This window comes from Mixophyes fleayi, chromosome 12, assembly GCF_038048845.1.
Source record: "Mixophyes fleayi isolate aMixFle1 chromosome 12, aMixFle1.hap1, whole genome shotgun sequence".
Classification (NCBI taxonomy): domain Eukaryota; kingdom Metazoa; phylum Chordata; class Amphibia; order Anura; family Limnodynastidae; genus Mixophyes; species Mixophyes fleayi.
This window is the reverse complement of record NC_134413.1, coordinates 58,782,336-58,809,577: the sequence shown is the minus strand read 5'-3', so window position 1 is coordinate 58,809,577 and position 27,242 is coordinate 58,782,336. Positions and strand designations below refer to the sequence as shown.

Sequence of the window (27,242 nt, the reverse complement as noted above, 5' to 3'; positions counted from 1 at the left end):
CAAATTTTTCAGCATTGATAAACTGCACAAGGAAAATGTTATCATGAATGTCAGATGCTATTCTTACCATATGTTCTTTTCCTCTATGTCTTATAAGGTAAGTTAATTTATTGTCAAAGAGTTTTTAAAAAGCACATTATAGTCAAATTTAATAAACATGACATGATTGTAGTTGTCTATGGTCCACTGAGACACCATAGCATAGGACTCAGCAGCAATATATCACTGTAAATAATTTTTAAAATGTTGTTAACTATGTAACTATATTTATCCTACTTATTACTCACCTTAGATATGTTTTTAAAGTACTTTAATTTTCATTATACGTATATAAGGAGACTGGGCGGTGTCAAGAAGAATAGCCTACTCTTTTGTAAGTACAGGAGGTCAGCAGTGTCAACTTCTGGAAAGCATGTAGATAAAGTCTGATATGGGTAGCAGTGACTTTCATAGGTAAGGCAAAAAGGTTTGAAGCCATTCGTGAAGTAATGTATTAGTGGACAAGGAAAGCAATAGGTTATGAGCAGAATGAAAGGGATTGCACATTTTTAGTTCAAAGCATGTTTTTAAAGCAGCATAGTACTGTGTGTACTAAGGCTACTTACACACTGGAGGTTTTTCAGCCAATCATCGGGCAAATCAGCCGTTATACGGCTGTTCGGTCACATATCGTGTTGGGGTGTATAATTGCATCATAAATGTCAGTGGTTCCAAAGTGCCAATCATCGCTTCATTTGGTTGTTTAGTACTGTTTAATAATTTCGTTCCAATCACCTTTGGATCATGCAGTGTGTATGCACTCATGTTCACGATTTCCATAGAGTTTACAGAGTCATGCTCTTTTCGGCCGATGCCGGCAATGATCATGTCCCAGTGAATGTAGAGAGTGCTGTAGCTGGAATAATTAGTTCTGAGACTGAATATTTTGTTTCAGAGTCATAGATGCTAACGAAATTCGTTAGGACATGTAGATAGCTATAACAAGACGGTTTTAATCAGTGTGACAGGAATGAATGAATGAATGAATAAATATTGTGCTTTCATTCTCGACTAGAGGACCAGATGAAGAGCACAGATCTGAAGGTAAATCGTGTCTAGTTTGTAGGCATGAATTGCCCGACCGATCAGACCTTCAGTCCATTGTAGAATCGTTGTAGATAACACATCGGTCGGAAAATTTTCCAGTGTGTATCTGGCCCTAACTTGAGCTCCCATAAGCCTCTATTATATTATATTCAACCAAGTGTTTTTGATGCAGAATGAATTATTGTCAATAAAAGTGTTTACAGGTCCATCCACTGATATCAATCAGCATTAAAGCACATTCAGCAGGCTTCCAGAATGTGCATTGGTCATACAATTAACAGCAATATGTACAATACATAACAATATGTAAGATAAAACCTAAGGAGAGAGTGTTGTATCAGGGGTGAACATGATAAAAGTATTATTGTACAGTGAGGTAGCCAGATCTTAGCATAGAATTCCAGTATGATTACTAGTATGATTAAGTAGCGGTTGAAATAAGCCACTTTTATTCAAGACAAGAGACTTCTAGAGCCAGTGCTTTCCTCACTGGGGGGATACAGCGTGTTTTCATCCTTGTTAGGACTTATCAGTGTGGAGTAAAATATTTTTGTCATCATGTGTCATTAAAGGTGACCAAAATAGGCTGTTTGTAGGTGGATAACCTGTGCCAGCACTAGCCCAGGTGATGCGCTTAAAAAGCATTGAATGAAAGTGCTGCTGTGTAAATAATATTACTCAGAAGTTTTTTCTTGTGAAAAGAAATATTGCTCGTAGTCAATGTAGTGCAAAAATCATCATAAATCTTCTCATTGTTTTAACTTTGTAGTAGCAGAAGATTGATTCATATATAATGTAAAAATAGTAGGTTAAAATTGTAGGATGAATGTGTGTCTTAACCTGATTCCTTTCAAGAAAAATATCACTTTCCTTTGTTAGTCTGTCTACAAAAAGTATTTCCCCCTTATTCCTTTTTACATTCTGTTAAAATAACAGTTCTATGTTTAGCTAATAATGGTAGGAAGCCAGAGTTTTCACCAATTCAGACAAGAGAGAGAAAAACTTCTGTACTTTGAAGAATTGTTTCTAGTTGTACAAATTTTACTACTAGTATTTATAGCTCTACACAATAGGGTATTGAGAAGATTAGTTGCTCTTGTCAGAAAACAAATGTAGCTTAATGACTGCTAAAGTATTGTTTATTTCCTGTCCGTTTCCGCTCTGTTCTTTCTAAGTTAATCTTTCAGATTTCTGTTTCCTCCCTTTTTTTGTTATTGCAAAATAAATAAAAGTGAAGCAAGCAGAAAAAGCATACAGAACATGTGTTACGGCTGACGGGTACAATCATAAGCTTGTAGAACAGGTTGTAGAGGTCTTCACCTATAGTCGCCTCCGCTTTTTCCGTAGATCTAGATGCGCTCACAGGTACTCAGATGCCCCCCGGTCATAACTCAGCATAGTACAAGCTTATGAAGGTTACCGCAGCGTGGTATAGAGGGTGACGACAGGAGATAAGCGAGGTCATCAGCAAGCCGAGGTCCAAGGGCCGAATCAGGCAATGAGGTGAGGTTCAGGCAAGGGTCAGGGCCGGCAGAAAATACGCATATCAGAGTCACAGGCAAAGGGTCAGAGTCACCAGCAACAGATCACAGTCCAGGAAACAAGCCAGAGGTCATATACAGAAAATCAGTCCAGAAGTCAGCACAATATACAGGAGCCAGGACCTGAACGCTATAACCGGCAGGGAGGCTAAGCCCTCCCTGCCTTAAATACATTGAGGCACCAATCAGCAAGCCAGAGACCCAACAGAGTAATCAGCCTCAGAAGGCTGCTAATTAATTAAAACAGGTTGTGCACGCGGCCGGCCAACCCTTCATGCCGGGTCGCGGCTATCAGTGGCATAGAGTCCTGACCATGGCCTTAGCAAACAAGAAGTGATGTCCCAGATTTCATGGAGACGGCCTGGATACCGCCAGAGCAGGACAGCGAGTCGCGGCAGCTAGAGGCACCGCCACAGCTTGTAACAACATGTTTGCTTTTTGTGTAACACATTTTTGTTTATTAGTTTCAAAATTCAAGATATTTCTTCTTCAAATATAATTATACACCTGAGCATTAAATTTACCACAGACAAATAGAGCTGGTTGCCCAGTTTAGCAGTTTTTGACTAAAATTGCTGTTCACTATTGTATTTGTGGGCCCCAAAATAAACAATGTTTCCTTTTAAAACCTAATAAGTTTTAATTAAGCATTACGCAAAATGGGTCAGTCGATGAAGTGTTTCTTACAAAGATACCCATGATATAGTCTGTCGTGTGACCCACTAGTAACACGGACCTCCAAGCATGTATGCAAACTGGGCACAGATCTAGTTGTTTGATGATTGGACCAAATAACAAACTCACCACTGTTAGGATTAAATCATGCTATAGAGAGACCACAAAGCAGGGCTAAACAGGTTAACCATTTTCAGCCTCAGCATAATAAACACTAAATTGTGTGAACACAAGTAATGAAAAACAAAATACAGCACTGTAGTGTCTGTCTGGTGCAGTCATAGTTGCAATGTCTGTACCTTGAATCCAACTTCTGCAAACAATGTGGTTTAACAATTCATAACATGCACAATATACTTTTGAGAAGTCCATGTGCCATCCAGAGACTTACCACTTGCATTTTTGTTTCAGGGTAATACTTCAACACAACTGCTCTCTTTTCATATAGTCATATTTGGAGCCATAACAAAATATATGATGATGAAAATCTCTCTGATGTCCAGAAATCACAATAAGGTTTTCATCTGCACAAACACTATCCATTGTTTCTAACTCTTCTTTAATCATTTTTTTTATGATTCTGTATATTTATCTAACTAACACACTTATATTAAATAATTATACAAGTTACAGAGAGATACAAAATGATCTTGGGCCGCAAGTCTGCATTTATAACAGAATAAATGTACCCTTGCAGCACATTTCATTTTGCACAAATGTGTATTTTTATCTGCCTCATGCCTCCTGTACTTGGGGACTGCCATTGGAAAATTACGTAGTGCCTGCTTTTACAGGATTCAGTTATAAATGCACATGATGGAAAGAAGAAAAATGCAACTTCAAAGTCCTGCCTATACCTTTCATTATTGTCCACTTCCTCTTTTGTCTTAAAATACTCATCGTTGAGGACTTCCACAGGGTAGAGTTATTCAATAAAACAAGGTGCTCATAACTTCGGGAAATAAGTGGCCAAGCAAGAGGGAGTATTTCCCCCCGCTTCCTAGCACCTACACCAGAGAATCCAGAGACATAAGCTTAATGCCGGGACTAAATCCAAAAGGCGATGGCTACCTAATCTTCTCAAAGCTAAACAGTTATCCCAATCTAAATGAAAAATCTTTAATCCATTTTTGTGGAATTGAAAAAATTGAACCACATTGGAATAACAGTGATGTTAATGCCAGGCTCGCCAAGTCTGATATGAGCTGGATCTTTAAATTAGATACCCTGATTCCCAATGGGCTGAATTCAGACTTTGAACTAAAATGGCTCAGTGCCCAGCCGCCGCGACTCTCCTACCTCCGTCCCGGCCGTCGCTATGCTTGTTCCTGTTCCTGTCTTCTGAACCTCTACTGATTTCCCGTGTATGACCCTTGGCTTTGAATTGGACTTTGCTTGTGTTTCCTGTGACCCTGATCCCTGGCCTGTTTACCATTTCTGCTATCCGCCTGTGACCCCTGACCTCGGCTTGTTTACTGGTACTGTTGTCTGCTGCCGGCCCTTGACCTCTGCGTGGACCTCACTCCGCTTGCCTGGGTTCTCCCCAGCCGGTACACACTTCACGACCCTCTGTCAGTCTGCGGCCCAGTCTGTCCCCACCCTCAGGGGCTCCAGTGAACACCTGATTGGCAGAGTAGATTCCGGGTTGTGTTGTGCCGGCTGGAGGGGTTCCTAACAATTGTATTGTATTTCCACCTTTCACCATGCCTGAAGTTTTAGTTCTGCCTCTGGGAAATATGGCCGGAATACACATATTTTCCTGTTTTTTGTATATGGTTTCTTTATTAATTTTGAAATATAATCAGTTCACTAATATGTAGGTAATTATTCTTTGAAGTATTTCCAATAGGTGTATTATTTTAGTGTATATACACTTCTCTCTTCTTCTTTCGTTTAGGAGAACATTAATATTCTGTATATTTACATTTAAAGAGGACATTGTCATTTAGTGTTTACCGTTGCCTAGCAACACTCGTGTATATGTTCCATGATTTTTCGTTTAAACCTTTGCCTGACACTCTGTAAGTCCACTAGATATATCCACCTGCAATGTATTCATAATTTTTTTCCCGATATTAACATCTTTAGTTACTGGATCTTTCATATTTATTTTTAAATTACATGGCCCGTTAATAAGGTAAGCCAACATTTGATTGGATGCGTTAAGTAATGTAACCACAACCTGGGAATGCAATACATTCTTAGTTATAACGATTTAGATTATATTGAGGCATCCCGTTTCTTTTTAGGACGATACAGATAGAAGTCACCGATATTATTGCAATTTATGATCATCATACATAGTATTTGAAGCTTACAATCCTGCTCATAGGATCCGTTCCCATAGGAGGCTTGCGATTACATGATTGGGCGTTGTATGTAAACATCGGAATGCTAGACATTTTGTTTGTGTTTATATATTTTTATGTTAAGAATATAGGATTATAAATCTATGAAGATAAAACAGAAGAGTTGTACATTTTGCTTTTGATTGATTTGTATCAATTAAATTGTTGCACAATAAATATAAGACAGGAACTGCAGGTATGACATCACCTTGAAAAAGACCACACTGGTTGAAACGCGTTGGCGGCAGTTTTCCCTTCATTACTTTAGGACATTTACCCTTCCCTCTTGTCTTGCAGCTTAGTTTGGGGCCCACGAAAGAACCTGCTGAAAGTGTTTAAATCTATAAGCTTTAGTAGGCAGATGTACTCATTCATATGAATTTTCTATTTCTATTGTTTTTTACTGAATTAATAAATAGGAGTTAATGCACTATGTGCTTCCCCTTTTGTTTCTTGACATAAACATATTCGAGGATATCTGAACTATTATTCGGAACTTCTCATATCCATGGAAGACTGACAGCTCATAATGATACGCTTTTATATTTCAAATTAAAGTTTTATATTCCATATGCTCATGGGACCTCTTTTTGTATGATACCATACATTGACGTGGAAGAACAATCAGCAATTACCTTTTAATGAACTTATTGTTTGTCACTTAATATCCGTTTGGTGTTTTTATTGAAGTTTAGTTTTAATCGCAATTGTGATATTTTTTGTGGAACATCATCACGTGTGTATATTGTGTAACGCCCATTAATGTAAATTCACTCAGTGTTTATAAATGAATATTTATAATCAATACGCAATCCTCTTGATTTTGCTTACTTCCTTTGTTTGTGGAGTGAGCTTGGCATTACTGCTTGCCACTTGGAAATTGATGAGAAACATTGCGAGAAGTGACACAGAGTGGAATAGCCCGCAAGATACTCGGTTAACTACCACGCTGAGATCAACACATTTCAGGGTTAGTGAGTACCATAGAAAAATATACTTTATATAATCTTCCGAAACTAGAGATAGCTTCCTGGATATTTCTGCAACATTGCATTTTTTCCTGGACCGCACAGATACTTGCATGAGGAAGAGAGGAGAAGTTGACTTATAACATATAAACTGCACTTTTTGGCTTTGATATGTTGATGTGAACAGAAGAATACTGAACAAAAAAAACCTGCAACAACTTTTACAGCTGGTAGAGAGCAGTATCACAGTTGATGTTGAAATACTGTATACTTATATTCTCCTGGTCAGAGCCAAAATAGTCTTTCCTTTCTTCTCACCAATCCAACTTTCTTTAATTAAGCTGATTACTACATAACATTATCTAGAATTAGACAACCTATACTCCAATATCTATAGAAAAAAATCATAGTGAAGCAGCAGAAAGTCCCTCGTGGAGGACATACCGCTAAATCAAATGAAAAAAATAGTGCCTGTCTCGAAAGCAATCGTGTTCCTCACCCTCCCCTGAAATGTAGGTTTGTATGGACATGGATTTAGATTCAACAAAATACAGCTCCAAGTAGTAAAGAGGACACAGAAAATTTCAGAAATTATTTCCCCATGGCTAGACAAAAAGCTGGCCAGTCTCAAAGATTCAATTGATTCAGCTGTCAATTAAATATGCAAACATGCTCTCTGCAATGACTATCCATGGCAGAAGACAACTAGATAAAGGTACAAAACCTCTTATGTACACATGAATCAGCCATTAATAACCTGGAGAACAGAAATAGAAGAAGCATTCTCAGAATTATTAGCCTGACGGAACATGTTAAAACTAAAGGGCTTATGCAACTTGTTTTTGTGTGGCTGCCCACGGAACGTGTCCTCAGTGTCAACACTGACCCAAGTTTGGTAGAACTGGTGCATACAATAGGCCTGGAAAAGCAAACAGATAAGTGTAGGCCTTGTCCTGTTATAATAGGAATATTAAATTACACTGATAAGGTCAAACTGATAGACGCTTGCTGAAAGCACCCCAACCTGCTTTACCAGGCGAATAAACTACTACTGTTCCAAGCATTTTCATATCAGGTAGCGATGAAAATGAGAGAATTTTCTCCAATCTTCAAGGAGGTTTATGCTCATGGGATGAAGTTTGCATCGTTATACACGCATGCACGTTATACCCAGCTAAACAGATTTCTACGTAATGAAAAATCTTTCTACTTTGATTCCACAAGTTCTGCCAAAGCATATCTACAATCCATTCAAAAAGATATACAGAGGGCGGAAGAGCGAGGAGAAGCAATATAGACAGCTTGAGATGGTCCTAACGGGTTACAGGGATGGCATCTGGTCATAATTCTTGGGAGATACGTGGAACCCACCTGGCTCCATTAAGAATATGGGGCCCGATTCATTAAGGATCTTAAATGAAGAGGATCCTTATTTCAGTCTCCTGGACAAAACCATGTTAAATGCAAGGGGTGCAAATTAGTATTCTGTTTTGCACATAAGTTAAATACTGACTGTTTTTTCATGTAACACACAAATACTTGATAGCTTATTTGTACACTGAAATTTAAAGTTGATATGTGTGTGTTACATGAAAAAACTGTCAGTATTTAACTTATGTGCAAAACAGAACACTCATTTGCACCTCTTGCATTTAACATGGTTTTGTCCAGGAGACTGAAATTAGGATCCTCTTCATTTAAGATCCTTAACGAATCAGGCCCATGGTGATTATTTTAAATCTCCCCAAGTCCAGGAAATAAAGATGGGTTGATATCTAGTGTTATAATCCACATTGATGCGAAAGTCACCTCCCCCAGCTCATCAGATGTGAATCCACATTGATGCGAAAGTCACCTCCCCCAGCTCATCAGATGTGAATCCACATTGATGCGAAAGTCACCTCCCCCAGCTCATCAGATGTGAATCCACATTGATGCGAAAGTCACCTCCCCCAGCTCATCAGATGTGAATCCACATTGATGCGAAAGTCACCTCCCCCAGCTCATCAGATATGTATCTTTTAACATGGGATGTCTGGATACATGTTATGACCCCAAAAATAAAGTGCAGACAAATAACGTCTCTTTACCATGAGTGACAGATGGGATGGTAGCTGTAGCCTCATCTTGTCACAGAGACTTACAACCCACGTTGAAGGTACTTACAGGAAATACATTACTGAGACAAAACATTGTGTACCACCTGACTAGCGTTGGGTGGTTATTCTCAAACTTAATCATTCCACATGTAAATACTTTGATAATACATTCCACTTTGCAAGCCCAGGGTAAATATATACAAGAGTTGCATACCCACTTTAGTGACATAAACATAAGACATAACTGCAACAATATAAGATGAAAAAGAGTTGGATTGGATGCATAAGAATCTAAGGACCCAAAGGATCCAATATGAATAACCATCCATGGGATGCAAAAAAAACAACTTTTATGTAACCAGTACAGGTGAAAACTCACAACAACATGGAGAATTAACTAAAGAAAGAAGAGAGTACACTATCACAGTACAGAGAGACTACAAAGTGACAACATAAGATACAGCTCCACCTACTGTACTTCTAGAATAGTCATTCAAGTAGTACTTATTTTGTAGCTGTTGTCACACTTTAACAGAAATCACTGCAGTTTCAATACTTGAAATCAAAAGTAGTTTCATTGGCTGGAGAGACACTACAAACCACAACCTAAAAAAAAAAGAAAGAGAAAGGAAAGGTAAGTCAAGAAAATATAGCAGAACAGTGGTTTTTCATGGGTTAGCTATGGAGGAGGGGACCTTGACTATATCAAGTGGTCATGTGACTGATAGACAGATCACAGAGTTGTATATTGTTGACACTGATATGTGGTGGGCAGGAGACTGGTAAGCTGGACATATATAACCTGACCATGCCATAATCATTGTTCACAAGGAGAACATTTATTTACAGTTGTATTGTAATTCAACAACTTTGTCTTTGTGTGTGAAGTAATAAAGCAATAAAGGTGTTTGTAATTAAGTAATAAGCTTGTGAACTTCTTTTGATTAGTGATAGTAATAAAACTTGGTGGCCATCACAAAAAAAACATCTCCAGTCCGAATAGAGTGACACCTTTTTTCTTACAGTTGGGGTGCAAATGCACTGCGTACTTCTCTACATGAGCTTCTCTGTTTGTGTTACTGATTGTTCTCCACATACGTAACCTAACATCCAAAGGGCCTTCCCCATTGGTTTGCTACATTGTTTGCCTAACTTTAAGACCTTTAAGTTTCCTGAGTAGTAACTCCTAGATACCTTTCCTCAGTTGATATTTTAGAATCATTAATACTATGTTTAACCTTTGGCTTTTTAAAACCCAAATGTGTGATTTTTCACTTGTTTGCATCAAGCACCTTTTTCTTTAGGCACTATAATCATTTTCTTTACCCCCTGGTATGTCTACCGTGTTGCATATCATTGTGTCTTCTGCAAAAAGAAAGACTTTACATTCAATGCCAGTATTGCCACCAATAAATACAATGAAGAACACCAAATATAGATATCTCAGGTACTTCACTTGTAACCTTTCCCTCCTCTTTACTATTTACAATTCTCAGTTCTTTATCATTCATCCAACATCATATCCATTCCACTACCTTTGAATCCAACTCAAAGTTTTCTAATTTATTCAGCAGTCTTAGGTGTGGGTTAATGTTATTGGTGTTACTTAAATCTAGATATACATTGGCTGGAAAAGATATTTACCCCTCTTGGATCTTTTCACATTTTGCTGTGCGGAACCTTGGATTTATTTGAAATTTATTCCCACTAATCGTCACAAAGTAGTCAATAATGTGCAAAAAACAAATTGATCCAACCATTTATCCAAATTAATTATGAACAAAAAACTGAAAAAAAAGTGATTGCATTACTATTTACAACCCCAGAGTTAATTACTTGGTAGAACAAGCTTTGGCAGCAATTATAGCTCTGCGTCTATTGGGTAAGTGTCAGTTTTGCACATCTTGACAATGGAATTTTAGCCCATTCTTCTTGACGAAATTTCTCAAGCTCCATTAGGTTGGATGGGGATCGTTGGTGGTCAGCAATTTTTAAATGGTGCCACAGATGCTCAATTGGATTGATATCTGGGCTTTGATTGGGTCCTAACCTTTTTGGTGGTAACCCACACCACTGTCGCTTTTGCTGCATGTTTTGAGTCATTGTCTCATGTTGGAAGATAAATCTTCTTCCAAGTCCAAATGTTATTGTAGAGTGCAACAGGTTTTCTTCCAGGCTCTGCCCATTTTTCCATTTTTCCTCTATTTTTATGAGTTCTCCAGTCCCTTCTGCTGAGAAGCATCCCCATAATATGATGCTGCCACCACTATGCTTTGCTGTAGGGATGGTGTTGTCAATGTGATGTGCAGTGTTACGTTGGCGCCAATCATAGCTCTTAGTATTTAGGCTGAAAAGTTAAATTTTGGTCGCATCAGACCATAGAATCTTCCTCCACATGCCAAGCTTTGTTGTGAGTTTGTTTAAATATGGGCTTTTATCTTGTCACCCTCCTATACAACCCAAATTTATGAAGCGTCTGTGCTATAAGTTTTCCATGCACATTTACTCCCATCTATGTCATGGAAGACTGTAGCTACTTTAGAGTTGGCATTTGCCTCTTGTTTGCCTTCTTTACTACAGCTCTTCTCGCAGGTTCACTGCTCCATATCTTCTCCATGTTTGTTTGATGGACTTAACTGTGCTTCGGAGTATATTCAAGTTATTGGAAATATTCTTGTACCCATTTCCTATGTACTTCTCAATGACCTTGTACCGGATCTGCTTGGAATGTTCTTTTATCTTCAATTTGTAATCATTGCTTGGAAAGGAAGGTTACAGAGACAGGTGTATTTATGCTGTACCCATTTGACACACCTTATCTGCACAAAGCGCTACATTCATGCTACCTCAGAGGAAATCTAGTATGCATATAGCAAGGGGGTAAATACTAATGTAATAACTTTTATCAATTTTTGTTGACCATTAATTTAAACAAATGGATGGATTACATTTTTTGGGGTAGATTAGTGGGAATAATTTTAAAATAAATCCTACATCATTCTATGTTGTAACATAGCAAAATGTAAAAAGGTCCTAGGTGGTGAATACCTGTTTTAGCCACTATACTTCATCAATAGCTCCGACTTGATCTATTGCCTTATTCACCACGTCAAAAAATATTTGTTTTATCGTCTCTGCATTAAATCCATGTTGTTTAGGATTTTGCAAGTTTACATTAATTCCCCACTACTAATGTCAGGTTACTGGTCTGTAGTTGCCAGCTTTTTTCCACTTCCATTTTTGTACAGCAGGGCTACACTTGCTCTTTTCCAGTCCTTTGAACTACTGTCATTAGAGTCTGAATAAATATGTTAATGATGTTACATTATTACTATTAGCTCTTTTTGTTTCCTCTGGCCCCATTGACTTGTCCACTTACAGTTTTCAGAATTCTGTTAGATTCTTCTTTTATTCTTACTGGGTCTTTACCTTCTCTTTCTGCTTTGTATACTGAGCAAAACTAAGTATAAATATAATTTGCTATACCCATTGATTCCGAATGTGCATGTAACACCCCCTGTGGTGTATGTGTGATGTCAAAGAGTGTGTGGTGTTCCAACAATGGGTGGAGAACAAGAGATGTGATGGTCCAAGCATTCACCATAGAGGTTCAGAAAAGGAGGACTGAAGAGAGAGGGACAAAAGAGATTTTCATGCATTTGAGAAATAGTGAGAAATGAAACAATTCGTGGGTGTACATGCTGAGAAATAGATTAACCTAATCTACATAAGAGAGTCAGATTCTGAACGTGGGTGCACACTTATGAGAAATGTATGTGAGTTTGAGTATGGAGACTATATGAGATTGTCTGGTATAGTAAGAAAGACATTGGGAAGATGAGTTTTCCAGCTGAAATTAGAGAAACAGTAATGATTTACTCAACCAGTCACAGAGCAGAAAGAGATTTGTCAGGTGGAGAATACTTCTTATGCAGCTAATGAGCATCAGCTTCTGAGACAAGTGAACATGATATCAGATTCTCCTATATGACTGACAAAGGGTAAGTTGAAGGATAATGATTAACATTTGAATGTGCTCAAGTGGTTTATGTTACTGTGCCTTGTGAGATGTGGAGTCAAGACAATGTGTAGAAAAACTGTGTAAATAAGCTCAAATATTTATTCACCAGAGCAAATGACCTAGTTCCCATTATTATTATCATTTTTGTTGGTTAATTTTTTCATACCCCTCTGTGGCTGGATCACTGTTAAATCTTTTGGTAAAAATGTATTTGAAGCGAATAGCGCAGGGCACTTATTTATGTAATTGCATTTGCACTTATTTTTTGATATTGTTTATATTGTGGGATAGGTAATCGTTATTTCTGAGACCAGGGAAGAAATTCGTCTCTTGTCTAACTTTGCTATAGGAAATGCCTATTTCTGATGCATATATCTGATACAATGAGCCTGTATTTACCAAACCTTTGGTGTATTGTGGTTTGGGAAACTAGCTTGTTGTATGTCCCTTTATTGTTCTGTGTGAATATGAATTCTGAACGGTCTGATGAAAGGCATGTGTTAATTAGATCTTTTGATGTGTGAGGTTTAACTTGGAGACAGGAAGGTTTAATTTAAAATGTGCTGCCACATTTCCTGCATCTCAAAGGTGCAGGAAATCACAGCAAGGTTTTTAAGAATTTTAAAGCTAAGTATAAATACTAGTGGCTTTGCAATGTATCTAAATTTATGTTTGTATAAATAGAGTATATCCTGATGCTAAAAATAGCATGTCTCTGAAAGGTATAAATGCTCTGACTTGTACACTGAAATGTATCATTCTTCTGACTTCATCAGACTTAAATCAGTGGGACTGTCCTTGTCAGGACACTTGAGCAATAAAACATCACTCTGCTTCAAAGAACTGCTTGAAAACATCTTCAATATTGCTGTTTCCGGTGATCTACAGATTAGACCCTAAAATCTAATCCGTTCTCCGGCTGTGTCTGCAGTTTGGACCCAAGCACTTCCAGTACCATCGCCTGCCTGCTACCTGCAGCCCTGGTTAGTGTGATAGGCCAGGGGGGATCCATTCACAGCATCCCTGATCCATAGTAAGAGGTCAGGAGGACCAGCCCAGGTACACCAGCAAGGACATGCTAGCAGCGTCAGTGACCCAGAAGGAACGTGGTTCTGTGTGCCATAGAAGGAGCTCAGTGGTGACAGCAGGACCCTCCCACTGCGGCAGGAGGGGCGTATTCGAAATAACGAAAGGGAACGGTGGCAAAGTAAGCCCAGCCGGTTCCTCGCAACAACAGACAGGGTGGCATAGGCGGTCCATCCTGTCACACCCTCATAATGCACATATCCCACTTATTCATCTGAATCAAACTTGCACGTGCAGGGTCTTTTCTTTGCCTCCTTTGACCCACAATTATCTCAGTATGGAGGAGATTAACGTGCATGTGTCAATGTATCAGCTTGTGACAATTTTACAAAGACTAAAAGATGGGCTTTGAAAGAGTCCTCCCTGAGGTGGTTATTAAGCCATAAAGGTGGAAACATAGGTCTGATGAGCCAATCATTTTATGTTTGAGATATCAAGATCAAATTGAGAGATCATTTATATAATCAATTATGAATGGGTATCCTGCTAATACAATTTTTGTATACTTTAATAAACTTTTTGACTCTTCCATGGAGAATGGCACCGTTATCAGCCAGGAGTTACAAGTATACTTTTTGGGGTGATCCCACACTACTGACTCGATTTTATATTTTAGCAAAATGCACATGTACACTTGAGTTCCAGGTGGCCCTCTGGTCCAGTTTTTTTTTTACATTTTATGGCTTGGGAAGATGGACATCAAGAATTGATTGAGCCAAACCTTAATGTTTTGAATATCAAATTAACCCACACCAGAACCCATTAAAAGTATTATAATATATATATATATATATATATATATATATATATATATATATATATATATATGTATGTATATATATATATATGTATTGTGGCAAGAGCCCGCTACTGCAGAAGCACCCGCGTACAACTTCTTCCTTTTTATGGTTCTTTATTGTCAGGATGGTAATAATGTTTTGACACAGTATACTTGCACAGCAATTATGGAGACCCTCAACGCTTACTATACATAGTCCAGCTCTCTGTCCAGATCAGCCAGCTAGCCCAGCGTTGATCTCCCTGAACAATGAAACAAGCAGGGTTTTATACCTGACACTCCTCCCACAGGCCTAGCTTGATGGACAGGTGACACCCCCACCTTCTCTTTAAAAGGAAACGCCCATCCCTGGCTCTGTTTAGACTATCAGACCCACCCTGTCTGTTGCTGAGAGGAAGCAGCTTTTAAATCATGTAAGTAAACCAATTTTAAACTACACATATGTTTTTACCTGGTTTAATCTCCACCTAGGTACATAACTGTGCCAATGTTTTACTCTACTTCCCTGCTTTCTCTGCATATTGCCAGCTAAATGCCTCCTTTTGTTACAGTATGTATATATATATGTATATATATATTTTATACATATATATATATATATATATATATATATATATATATATATATATATACATATACACACACACACACACACACACACACACTTTAATTATTTTTTTAATGTAGTGATGCATAAGTAAGAGAGAGGGTAGGATCTGAGGCCCTTTCCCCTTTTTTTTTAACCAGATAGACCTTCAGCATTTACAAATGACTACAATAGGTTGTCCCCATTTCCACCACTTAAAAATCCAATGGCAAAGTAAAGACAGATATTATTCAATACAGTTTACCTGGATACATCATTATTTTTGCCTTTTCTGACATGTCTTAAACTAAGAGGATGTCCTAGTGAAGTCATATCATCATGGGATTACCCTTATTAGTAGTGCAAATTAGCTTTCTTGGGTCTAATAACTGAAAAACACATTGACAGCGGACATACAGTGATGTTGGACACACATGCTGTTACTCTCCAGGATAACTGTTTGTTTATATATGATATATGGGTATGAACTGAGTAATAAGATGTCAGTAGAGCAGTTCCTTCAGCTTCATACGAACCTCACATTTCTGTAATATCAAAGAGTAAACCATAAGAATCAGAGTGATTTACGTTACAAATGACAGCATCCAGTGTCACACCCCCTCCTCCTATCTCCCTTAAGGTTGATGGTGCCTCTCTTTCTCCTGTTTCCCCATGTGCGATGCCATCATTTACTCCTATTCCAAAATTGCCTACAATTTCACTACCCACATCCAGTCCCTCACCCAATTCTGTTTCTTCCACCTTTACACCATTACCAAGATTCACCCTTTTCTTCATGCTGAATACCACAAACACCATTGTCCATGCTCTTGTCATCTCCCGCCATGATTATTGCAAACTCCTCTACTGACTGCCAGTCATACGTCTGTCTCCCTTGCAATCTGTCCTGAATAGGGTATTGCAACTAATGTTTTTCTTCCACAGTTTATTTACCGCTGTTCCTCACTGCAAAGTCCTCCATTGGCTTCCCATTCCCTCCAGAATAAAATTTAAGTTGCTTTCACCTATAAAGCAATCCCACTCCTACATCTCCAACCTTGTCAAGAAATGCCACCCTACTTGTCCCCTCTGTTCTGTCAATGTCCCTCACCTCTCATATCCTATAGCCACCTCACACTCCCAACTTCAGGATTTCACCTGCACTGCTCCACATTTTTGGAACTCCCTGCCCCACCTGACTAGATTCACCCCCAACATCCAATCTTTCAAGGGCTCCCTCAAAACTCACCTTTTTTACGCTAGCCTTCCCTGCGTAATCCTAAACAATGCCTTCCTCTTGCTTCACCTATCACTTCCTCTTGTTTCCCTCCATCCCTATCATCCATTTATCATCCATATCATTTACTTCTATCCGCCCTTGAATGTTAAGTGTCACGAGTTTGCACTTAGGGTGATTTCCAGTTGCCCAGAAATCCCCTCTCCTAACTGGGAATTGAATGGTGGGCGCACTGTTCAACATAAAAAATGTGAAATGGCTGCAATTGGAAACTTTTTAGATTTATCTTTTGCATTAATTAAAAAAGAGTAAAGTAAGGATAGTCAATTCACTATGTTTCTGTGAATGCTTTGGTATTCGTAACGTCAACTTTTTCCATTTGAGTGTTGTTATTAATATAATTTCAAGTTGTTTTAGATTTCTAGATACAATTATTTATTTCTGCATAATCTCCAATTTTGGGGGATGTTCTTAGATGTGGATGTAGGAAAAAATACATGGCTTGATTCAACTTTGGACGCAACCTGCACACAGCTTTTAAACAACGAGCACAGAACTGGAGTATGTTTCTGACCATAATCAACTACAAGCAGGTCTGGAGATACAGAACAGAGTGCAGAATATGCACAAGCATATGTGCAATATAAAGTCCTATCAGGATGCATGCACAAAATAATATTTCATAACATAAATTAACTCATAATCAACTTTTATAAAATAAAAATTAATCAACTCATAATACTATAATCATTAGTTTAAAAAACATAAATATTTTTATAATTATTTTTAATAGTAAATACATAAATCAGGATGTTCTTAATGCGTACTGTGCATATAATGCATTTGGATAGTCTATCTTACTTGTATAAACATGTTCTGTGCTAGCTAGCCAGCTATATGTGTAGTTTTTTTAAAACAAAGAGTGCAAATGACTAAGGGCCTGATTCATTAAGGAAAGTTAAGAAAAAAAATTGAGTAAGTAGTCTCCTGGACAAAAAAATATATTACAATGCAAGGGGTGCAAATAAGTTTTCTATTTTGCACACAAGTTAAATACTGTCAGTTTTTTCATGTAACACAAATAATTGATAGCTTATTTGTACACTGAAATTTAAAGTTTATACTTATGTGCAAAATAGAAAACTAATTTGCACCCCTTGCATTGTAATATGTTTTTTTGCCCAGGAGACTACTTACTCAATTTTTTTTCTTAACTTTCCTTAATGAATCAGGCCCTAAATGGCTAAAAAACACATACTTGCAAAAAGCCCAGGACTTGAATCAGCTGCATCTGCGTTGTCACACCCTTGCTGTACATTGCCTGCGTCCATCCGCTTCTTCCCTCCCTGTTCTACCCTTCAAGTCATAGGCAGTCGTGTCATCTGCGTTCAGACATGAATTGCATGCAATTGATTTCATTGGCATAAGGTCAGTTTCTGAGCACGTGCAGAGCTATTTTACGCAAGATACGGCACACAAAGAGACTTAAGCCTGAAAATGAATCATACACACAATCACCATCATTCAGCCTGCGCGGTTAACCTAAAATTGCTTTTACCCGGGGTGCTGGACTTTATGTATACAAACAATTAGAAGATCCCACACATGATTTCAGCTGACCTGTAAAATTCTGTGAAAGTGGCAGTACTAAAATAGTAGTTTAATGTGGTATTTTGAAAATAATATAATAGTTGAGCAAGCTGCTAATTACTAAAAACACACTTTAGTAAATTTCCCCCTCTGGCAGTTTAAATTCAGTTTACAGCTTAATGTTTTTTTTTCTTAAATAGCATCTCTGCATTCCCCCGAAAATAATGCAGCGCAAAATCTGTGCTCCGTTATATAGAAAGAGAAGCACATTAAACAGAAAGCAGATGCCAACCTACCAAAACGTTCCTTATTTTCTTTTTAAATGAGTATAAAAAGTAAGGATACGTTCTGTTCTGCATGATAATATTATAAGCTGTATTACAATACAGTGATACTGTAAAATGTATCATAATAGCTGAGCTGAGATTAAAAAAATAATAATTGGAACAGCTTCCCCTTTTTAATGAATGGTGTATATATATTCATAATAGCAACACATTAGCTAATCTGCTGGTAGCTGGTTCTCTCAATGATAAAACTCAGTCTCTTCAAATATCTGCAAAGAAAAATAAAACATCACAGAAAAACATACCTGTTACTGCAGCAGGTGCAACCGCTATATGGATCAGAGATGAGGGTCCGCCAATGCCAGGTCAGTCTCTTGAGGCCCCTGCTCTGGTTTTCAAAGGGCTATTGTGGGCATGCACGAGTACGACACATGCATAGTGAGGCTGTGTTTTGCCCTTGGTCCCAACATTCCTAATTTGAAAAGTGGAACACTTTAGGGGCATATTCAATTAGGTTTCCGGTCTGCGGTAATGCGCGTTACCGCGGAACCTGCGCAGTATTGCCGGTAATACGGTATCGCAATAACGTGGAGTTTTGTTTGCAGCCCTATGGGGAGCGAACCAAAATCCACGTTATTGCAGTACCGTGGATTAACTTCGCGGCCCGTTCCGACGCAATCCCGCGGACCGGAAACATAATTGAATATGCCCCTTTATGTCATACTCCTGATGAGAACAAGTCATGCTTGAACCCAACAATTGCTAAAGCCAAGTCCCTTTGTGCAGGAAAAAAGCAGGACTAAGGGATGGAGCATGACTATTACTATTTATAATGATATTGAAGTAATTTATATTTTTCCCTGACTTATTTACAATTGCATCAAATGCTTTAATTAAGTAAGGGATTGCAAAATCAAACAATAAAAAGATCAAATGTGGGTAAATAATAGAAATGTATAAACTTTTAACATTATGTCAAACTTTCAGGCATAGGTTTCAATTTTTTACCTTTCTAGTCTACATTTGCCAGCTGATCATAAGGGCGATCTTCCCTATTAAACTGACAGAACAATACAAAATGACAGCGTTCAATCCCTATACTAATAAAAATAACGAAAATAAACCCCTAATATCAACATACAGATGATAATGAATTAATGATGAATGAATATAAGTACATGGAAATGAAAAATTGAAACAAATCACCATAGATAGTCCAATAAAATCAGTCCATCATACGCCATGTTGTCAGTATCGCCATGGTTATTTGTAAGATCATGTAGGATCTTGGGACCAGGTGATTGTCTCCCCGTGTATATGTGAAAAAAAACAGATAATCACAAATTAGAAATAACCGTCCTGTAGCGTGTGATGAAAATATTTAGCATCTACATACAGTTAGATGAGCGGATAAATTGTAGGTCTGTCGCATGTAATAGACATACAGCCCGATATCCTGAAGTTGGTGGTTAGCTGTGTAGCAATATGCCCAGTAGTCTCAGTGGCATACATGGCGTACATAATCCTCGGTAGTAGGGAAATTGAGGAGGCCCATTAGGTAAATGTAACAATTTATTAAGAATCACAATTGATTAAAGATGAGCGGGCTCGGATTTCGCTTATCCGAGCCCACCCGAACAGTGCGGATCCGACGGGATCCGAGCACTGTTCGGGTACTTCCGGCCGCCAAATCAATCCAAAACGAGGCTATGACATCCAAGTCTCACGTCGGATCTCGCGAGACTCGGATGTCATAAATTCCCCGCTCGCGCCCGCCATCTTCATTCTGCCTGCGATCACTGAAGAGGGAGGTTGTTTGGGAGCCCCTGTCCTGCTTAGTTATTTTCAGTGGTTATTTGGGAGATCCTGTGCTCTGTCCTGCTGATCAGTTTAGTGGTGCTTTGTCCAGTGCTCTGTCCTGCTGAGTCCAGTGGTGCTGTGTCCTGTGCTCTGTCCTGCTGAGTCCAGTGGTGCTGTGTCCTGTGCTCTGTTCTGCTAAGGCCATTGTTATTTAAAAATTATTAAAAATTAAAAAAAAAATTATAAAAAAATATACAAAAATAATTTAAAAAGAATATAAAAAAAAACTATAAAAAAAGTGTATAAAAATTCCTACTGCAATATATGAATAGGTTCACTGTTCCTGCAGTCAAGAAATATTAGTACTGCAATATATAAAAATACGTTCACTGTTGCTGCTGTACCAAAAAATAGGTACTGCAATTTCAAACTACGTTCACTGTTGCTACTGTACCAAAATTAGGTACTGCTATTTCAAAATACGTTCACTGTTGCTGCTGTACCAAAAAATAGGTACTGCTATTTCAAACTACGTTCACTGTTGCTGCTGTACCAAAAAATAGGTACTGCAATTTCAAACTACATTCACTGTTGCTGCTGTACCAAAAAATAGGTACTGCTATTTCAAACTACGTTCACTGTTGCTGCTGTACCAAAAAATAGGTACTGCAATTTCAAACTACGTTCACTGTTCCTGCAGTCCAGAAATATTAGTACCAGAGATTAAACTACGTTCACTGTTCCTGCAGTCCAGAAATATTAGTACCAGAGATTAAACTACGTTCACTGTTCCTGATTGGTTTGTTAAAGTGCGAATGTCCTATTTCAACAACATCAGGGTGGGTGCGAGGGCCCAAGGACAATTCCATCTTGCACCTCTAGCAAACTCTTGCAAACTGCCATCCTGTCTGCCACTGCAGTGCCACTCCTAGATGGGCCACGTGTTTGTGCCGCCCACTTGTGTCGCTTAGCTTAGACATCCAGCTACCTCGGTGCAACCTTTTGGACTAAAAACAATATTGTGAAGTGTTCAGAATAGACTTGAAATTAGTGGAAATGAATGTTATTGAGGTTAATAATAGTGTAGGAGTGGAAAAAAAAACAAAAATATGGATTTTAGCACTTTTTATGTTTTTTTAAAAAAAATCAGAACCTAAAATCAGAACCAAAACCTTTCGTGGGGTGTTTTGGCTAAACAAATCAGAACCCAAAACCTCAAGCTAATCAGAAACCAAAACACCAAAAGTGGCCGGTGCACAACCCTACAATTGATCCACTTACATGTAAAGCCAATAAGATGCGATTGGGTGAGGTAATCGAAAAGAAAGACAGCATATAAAATCCTCAACGCATTTTGTCAAAAACTGACTTTTTCAAGAGGGTGTGGCTGTCTGAAACTACTGATTTATAAATACTAGTGCCAGGTGCCATAATAAGCACTTCCGTCTTAATTAGTATATCACGCATGCTTAGATAGTGATAAACATAATTTAATAATGAATTAATACCATCAAAAAGGTGTGTATGCTGATTAACTGAAATTACTAAAATAACTAATAAAAGTATTTTCTTAGTTCTGTTAGTAATTTCAGTTAATCAGCATAAATAACTTTTTGGATGGTATTAATTGATTACCTCAACGAGACTAGAACCGAAAACGCGATATGCATTATATTTATATATATATATATATATATATATATATATATATATATATATATATATATAAAATTAAATGGTGTTTATCACTATCTACGCATGTGGGATATATTAATTAAGATGGAAGTGCTTATTATGGCACCTGGCACTAGTATAGGGATTGAGCGCTGTCATTTTGTATTGTTCTATTGTAAGTTTGCAAGCAGGGTTCTCTTACCTCTCTGTCAGTCTATAATACCCAATCTTTATGTGTGTTGTGTTGTTCCCAATTGTAAAACGCTACGGAATATGCTGGCGCTTTATAAATAAATGTTAGTATTATTATTATTATTATTATTATTATTATCTGTCTTTTATTGGCTTTTGTGAGTTGCTGTGTCTGTGAACTAGTTAACATTTTTGGTATGCAGATGAAGATAAATTGTGGTTTGACAGGGGGACTGACAGTATCAGTTGTAATTATTTCCACAGCTACTCATGGACAGGCTTAGGCTGTGTCTGTTTTAAGCCACATGATATTTAGAAATAACACACCTGCTTGTTCAAAATAGGACCAAGAACATATTCTTGTTGGTGAACACAAATGTATTGTTCGGCAGTAATGTGCTACCTTCTTAGTGATTACAAATGACAGTTTAGAACAACATTTTGTCAAAGCATTTTAACTCCTCATCAAATCTTTACTAGATAAAGATTAGTTTATTATTTGGCCACATTCATAAGTGATACATTGCACAGATCCACCACTTCTTGTTTATCCCAGAAGACATGGTGGCTGGCTGCTTATTAATGTAGTTGGCAGATGACTGCACACACAGCCTGATAGTAGTCCTCTGCAGAGCAGATTTTCAGGCATCAACATGCCCCTTAATTGTTATCTAGTTTGTTCTTGGCCATTTTGTGGCACTTCGTTGTTGGTATTGGGCCAATGCTTAATATAAACACTGGTATTGATGTGTTTGTAGCCAGCCTTACAGTATTGCAATTGCTTTACAACTACTATTGTAGATTTCGGAGTTAGTGCTTTTAAAGATGTGTTCTTTAGATCTCTATGCCGTGTTCTGGGGGCGTAGCCACACAAACTGCGTGATTAGGCTCTATCCCCTCCACGAACCATCACCATTTTTAGCCTACTGCAGCAAGGAGCTGGCCATCATGATGTGAATCATGTCGCTAAGGCCCGCTCCCAACCACTTTACTAATGAAGTGGGCAGAATGTGGGAGGTTGCCCTGGTGTCCAGGGAGTGCTGGAGATCTCCCAGAAATTTGTGAGTCTCACAGACATTCCGGGAGAGTAGGCAGCTATGAGAAAAACATTTGCAGCAGCACAATAAAGCAGCAGTCTATGTACTAAACAATTCCCCTCAATAAATGATGACTTCAGTTGTGTGAATGGGCTGCTTTGTAATGCATTAATACAACATAACTTCTTAAAACTTATACTATGCCAGCGTAAACCTCTCTCTTCTAAAAAATAACTATTTTTTTTCACAAGGTATAGTTAAAAAATATGTGGTTTATATTTATTCCTATTTAAGTAAATCTAAAAAAAATTAGTACATTTAATATTACTGGGACTAAGCTCATGAAGCGATATTCCTACCCCTTTAAATGTACTATACGTACATTTAAAAAGTTCTCGGTTTCAGATTAAATATTCTGTCAAAATAAATGATTAGTGGTCAGTTCATAGATACCATTTCAGTTAATCACAAAAGTGCATCCAAAGTATTTCCAATAATGAGACATTTGTAATGATGCATGATAACTTGCAACGTTTCCAACTGCGTGATCAGGTATCGCTACCAATTTCCCATTATTGGAAAGATTTTGGATGAACTTTTGTGATTAACTGAAATGGCATCTATGGAACATCGTTTTCAATATTAAGTACTTATCACTATGTCTGTGGACCGACCATTAATTGTTTGCTATACCATCTGTGGAATGGCCACTAACCATTTATTTTGACTGGATAGTCAATCTGGAAGAGAACTTTCTAAACAAACTGTACTAAAGGATTCATATAATTATAGGAATGTCACTTTATGAACTTAGCCCCAGTAATATTAATCGTACTGTCTTTTTTTATATGTCTGATTATGATAATCAGATTATCTTATGTTGGAATAAATACAAAACATTTTTTAACTATAGCTTGTAAAATGTTTTTATTTTCTGGAAGAGAGAGATAAAAGGTTTGCATTGAGGTAGTATTTGTCTTGAAAATATTTATCTGGGAAGTAGGATCCCTGTTTCTTACCTATCTATGCTGCATCTTGAGAATAGTCTCTACCTTCACAACTCTTCAAATTATATATATCCAAGCTGTGTTTGGTGTTCTGATTGGGTTTTATTTTGTATTATGCTTTTTACAGACATTATAAGCTTCATGGAATCTAATCACCACTAAGGAAGTGATAACTGAAAAGGAAAACACCCTGTCCACTTAACTGAAAAGACTACTAGCAAATTTGGACAGTTCCAATTAATATTATGTTATTTTTTAGGATTAAAGGTATTATCTCTCTTATTGTTTAAATTTAATTTTGGTTATTAGCTTTATTTTATCTTGAGTACACTAGTGTGGACCACATTTCATTCAGTTAAAAATATCCTAATGGAAACAGTTACAACTATATTGCTTTATGCAAATGTACGTTAGCTGTAGTTTTGCCTTTAAATAGCTGACCATGAAAGATAAGGACTCCTCCTGTGCTCACAATGCCAGATATCGCAAAGCTTATCCCAGAGTTTCCACTTTGCCTAAGTGACAGATAACAGACATGATGTCAGAAAGCCCACTGGGCCTGATAAATAATTACACTGTTTGTCAGTGAGACAAAGATAAAGACAGAATTCATGCAATGGAATTAGGTTGTTTCTATTGGGCTGACATTTCCATGTAAGTCTTTCTTGGGTGGGCACTTTGTGGAATTTGTTGTCGAAATTCCAGTTGTGCTATATCAATTTGCCTGTAATATTCTGCTAGTGTGTAATGATTGTAATTAAACTAAATTGTCACAAATGAAGTATTATATAAGGTGGTGTTTAACAGATTATATTATAGGTAAATTATACTCATTGCCGGGGGTGTATTTACTAATCTGCGAGTTTGAAAAAGTGGAGATGTTGCCTATAGCAACCAATCAGATTCTAGCTGACATTTTCTAGAATGTACTCAATAAATGATAGCTAGAATCACTTTTTCAAATCCGCAGTTTAGTAAATATACCCTCCAGTCTTCGTTGGAACTCAGATGATTAATGGCAGTGTGATTATTTATAAGTGTTTGCTGCATAGATAGAATAGCAAGATCTCTGATGAAACATGTTGCTTTGTTTTCATTTATTCAAAAAAGATCAGTCAGTTGTTGTCATTGGCCAACGTTTTTGAGTGGTTTGTCAGCTATAGAGTATATCTTTACGTGAAATTAAATTGTTTTCATGACGCACTAGGGAAATATGTCTTGCACTTACTTTTACAAAGAGGAGATTACTTTATATAACTACTGTTTTCCAGTTTAACTCCATAAATTATTAGATTGATGTATTATTATGACACTTCTGACTTTTTGAGACCTTTAATTTTTGCTAAAAATAAATTTTATTTATTCTTAGTGTCATACATAAACTACTTACAAGTTATATTAAACTGCAAATAGGTGTTTGTGATTTAATTCATAGTGTTAGCTTAGTGTGTCTCACAGAAACTCAGTTTCCAACCATTGATTGTCTCTAAATTCTTTTGCTCTACCTATGAGGTATTTGAGGATAGAAAGATCCAGAGGTGTAGCTACAGATGAGTGCCCAATACCAATCTCTGGCTCAGGTTGTTAAAAGCTAATAGCTCTTATAAACTCTCTTTAAGATTATATCAATACATCAATAATATCCAATAACAGATCCCTCACATTCTTTTACTTCTGTGATATCTCCGGACATCTCAACTGGGTGACAAAGTCTGAGCAGCTGGGTTAAGTTTGAATGAAAAGAAATAAAGACATAGGAAAATGTCTTCTTTTGTTAAATATCATGTCTGGTATGTAAATGAAGGGGAACTAATGACTTGTGTGGAGGTACTATCCTCTTTGTATGACATTTTGGTAAGAAGTTAGGCCAGTGTAAAGAAATCCTAACTTGAAAGATGTTTGAAAAGACAGGTGCAAAAAAACTAATTTGCACTTAGAGACTATCTTGTTCTGACATCACAGTGGAAGGGAGAATGTGGGCACCTAAAGCATGTTTAAAATGTAAATCTAACAAATGTATACACTTTTGAGAGTCAATTTCATATTGAGAAGTGTTCCAGTGATTTCATGCTCTCCCAGCAGGCAGACAGACGTCTGATCATTCATGAGTGTACCTTTTTTCTGTGTTTAATCTTTTTTATTATACAATAATCTATTGTATTATATCTATATATGTAATTTAGTTAACTTTTTACATTTTAAGCATTATGGATTCATTATCCATATTAAATCACACTTAATAAGTTCATGTCTCTATGTTCTTATGAATTCATGTGTCAGACTTAGCTTGGTATTATAACGCTCATAGCTGAGACAAAGGAGATCATTTGGTTTATGAAAACTCTGGGTCAGGGGAGATCATTTGGTTTATTATAACTCTGATTAAAGTAAGCTGTGATAGATTAGTTTAGCTAAAGGGAGAACCAAAGGCTTCCTGAGTAAGCGTGTTCAAACCAAACCTTGGTGGTGGCATAATTAGTAAGGCAAAGTTAGTGTATGGGATAGACATAGTTTTAATCATTTTTAAACAAACCAGGTGGTTGTTTTTGATTAAACCTGTCAAACACACATCACACAGGTTTAAGTAAGTGCTAGATTGTGACACTTGGGGTTATAGTTACTAAACTGCTGGCTTTGAAAAAGTTGAAATGTTGCCTATAGCAACCAATCGGATTCTAGCTGTTATTTATGTAATACATTCTACAAAATGACAGCTAGAATCCGATTTGTTTGCTTTCGGCAACATCTCTACTTTTTTAAACCCACAGTTTAGTAAATATATCCCTTGGTGTATAAAGAGAAATGTGTTCACGAGAATAAGACGTACAATTGTGAATATCTGGTCAAGGTCTGGCAAATTGGACTGTCACTTTGTGGGGACATTTTCCATTTTAAGCATAAAGTCATTTTCTTCAGGTTCAAAACACTTCCTCTTGAGAAAGACATTGACATCTTAAATTCTTCATAGATCTTAATTTAAACAGGAACAGGGTTAAAATTGGCATTCATTAATGTAGACATTACCACTTTAATGCTATAGTTTTATATGCAATCATATGAAAAAATTTCCCACAGAGTCCTAAACTTTGATCTCATGTAACAAACACTCATGTAACAAGCAACATGGTGGCATAGTAGTTAGCATTGCTGTCTCACAGCACTGAGGTCAGTTGCAACCAGGGCCCTATCTGTGTTGAATTTGTATGTTC

The 27,242-nt window shown here is 37.3% G+C and overlaps 1 protein-coding gene across 3 annotated transcripts in view; it reads left to right on the top strand.

Annotated features, from left to right (window-relative positions):
- LOC142108916 (cysteine-rich protein 2-like) overlaps nucleotides 1–27,242 on the top strand; it is a 131,355-nt gene that overhangs the window by 27,608 nt on the left and 76,505 nt on the right. Inside the window, exon 2 of one of the 3 annotated variants that reach the window (XM_075192893.1) lies at nucleotides 6,499–6,624. The exons of 1 other annotated variant lie outside the window; for it this stretch is intronic. In XM_075192893.1, coding sequence (XP_075048994.1) covers nucleotides 6,499–6,624 — 126 coding nt within the window. Of the gene's footprint in view, nucleotides 1–6,498; nucleotides 6,625–24,160; nucleotides 24,301–27,242 lie in introns of all 3 variants that reach the window. One more of the 3 variants, XM_075192896.1, reaches the window with a different exon arrangement.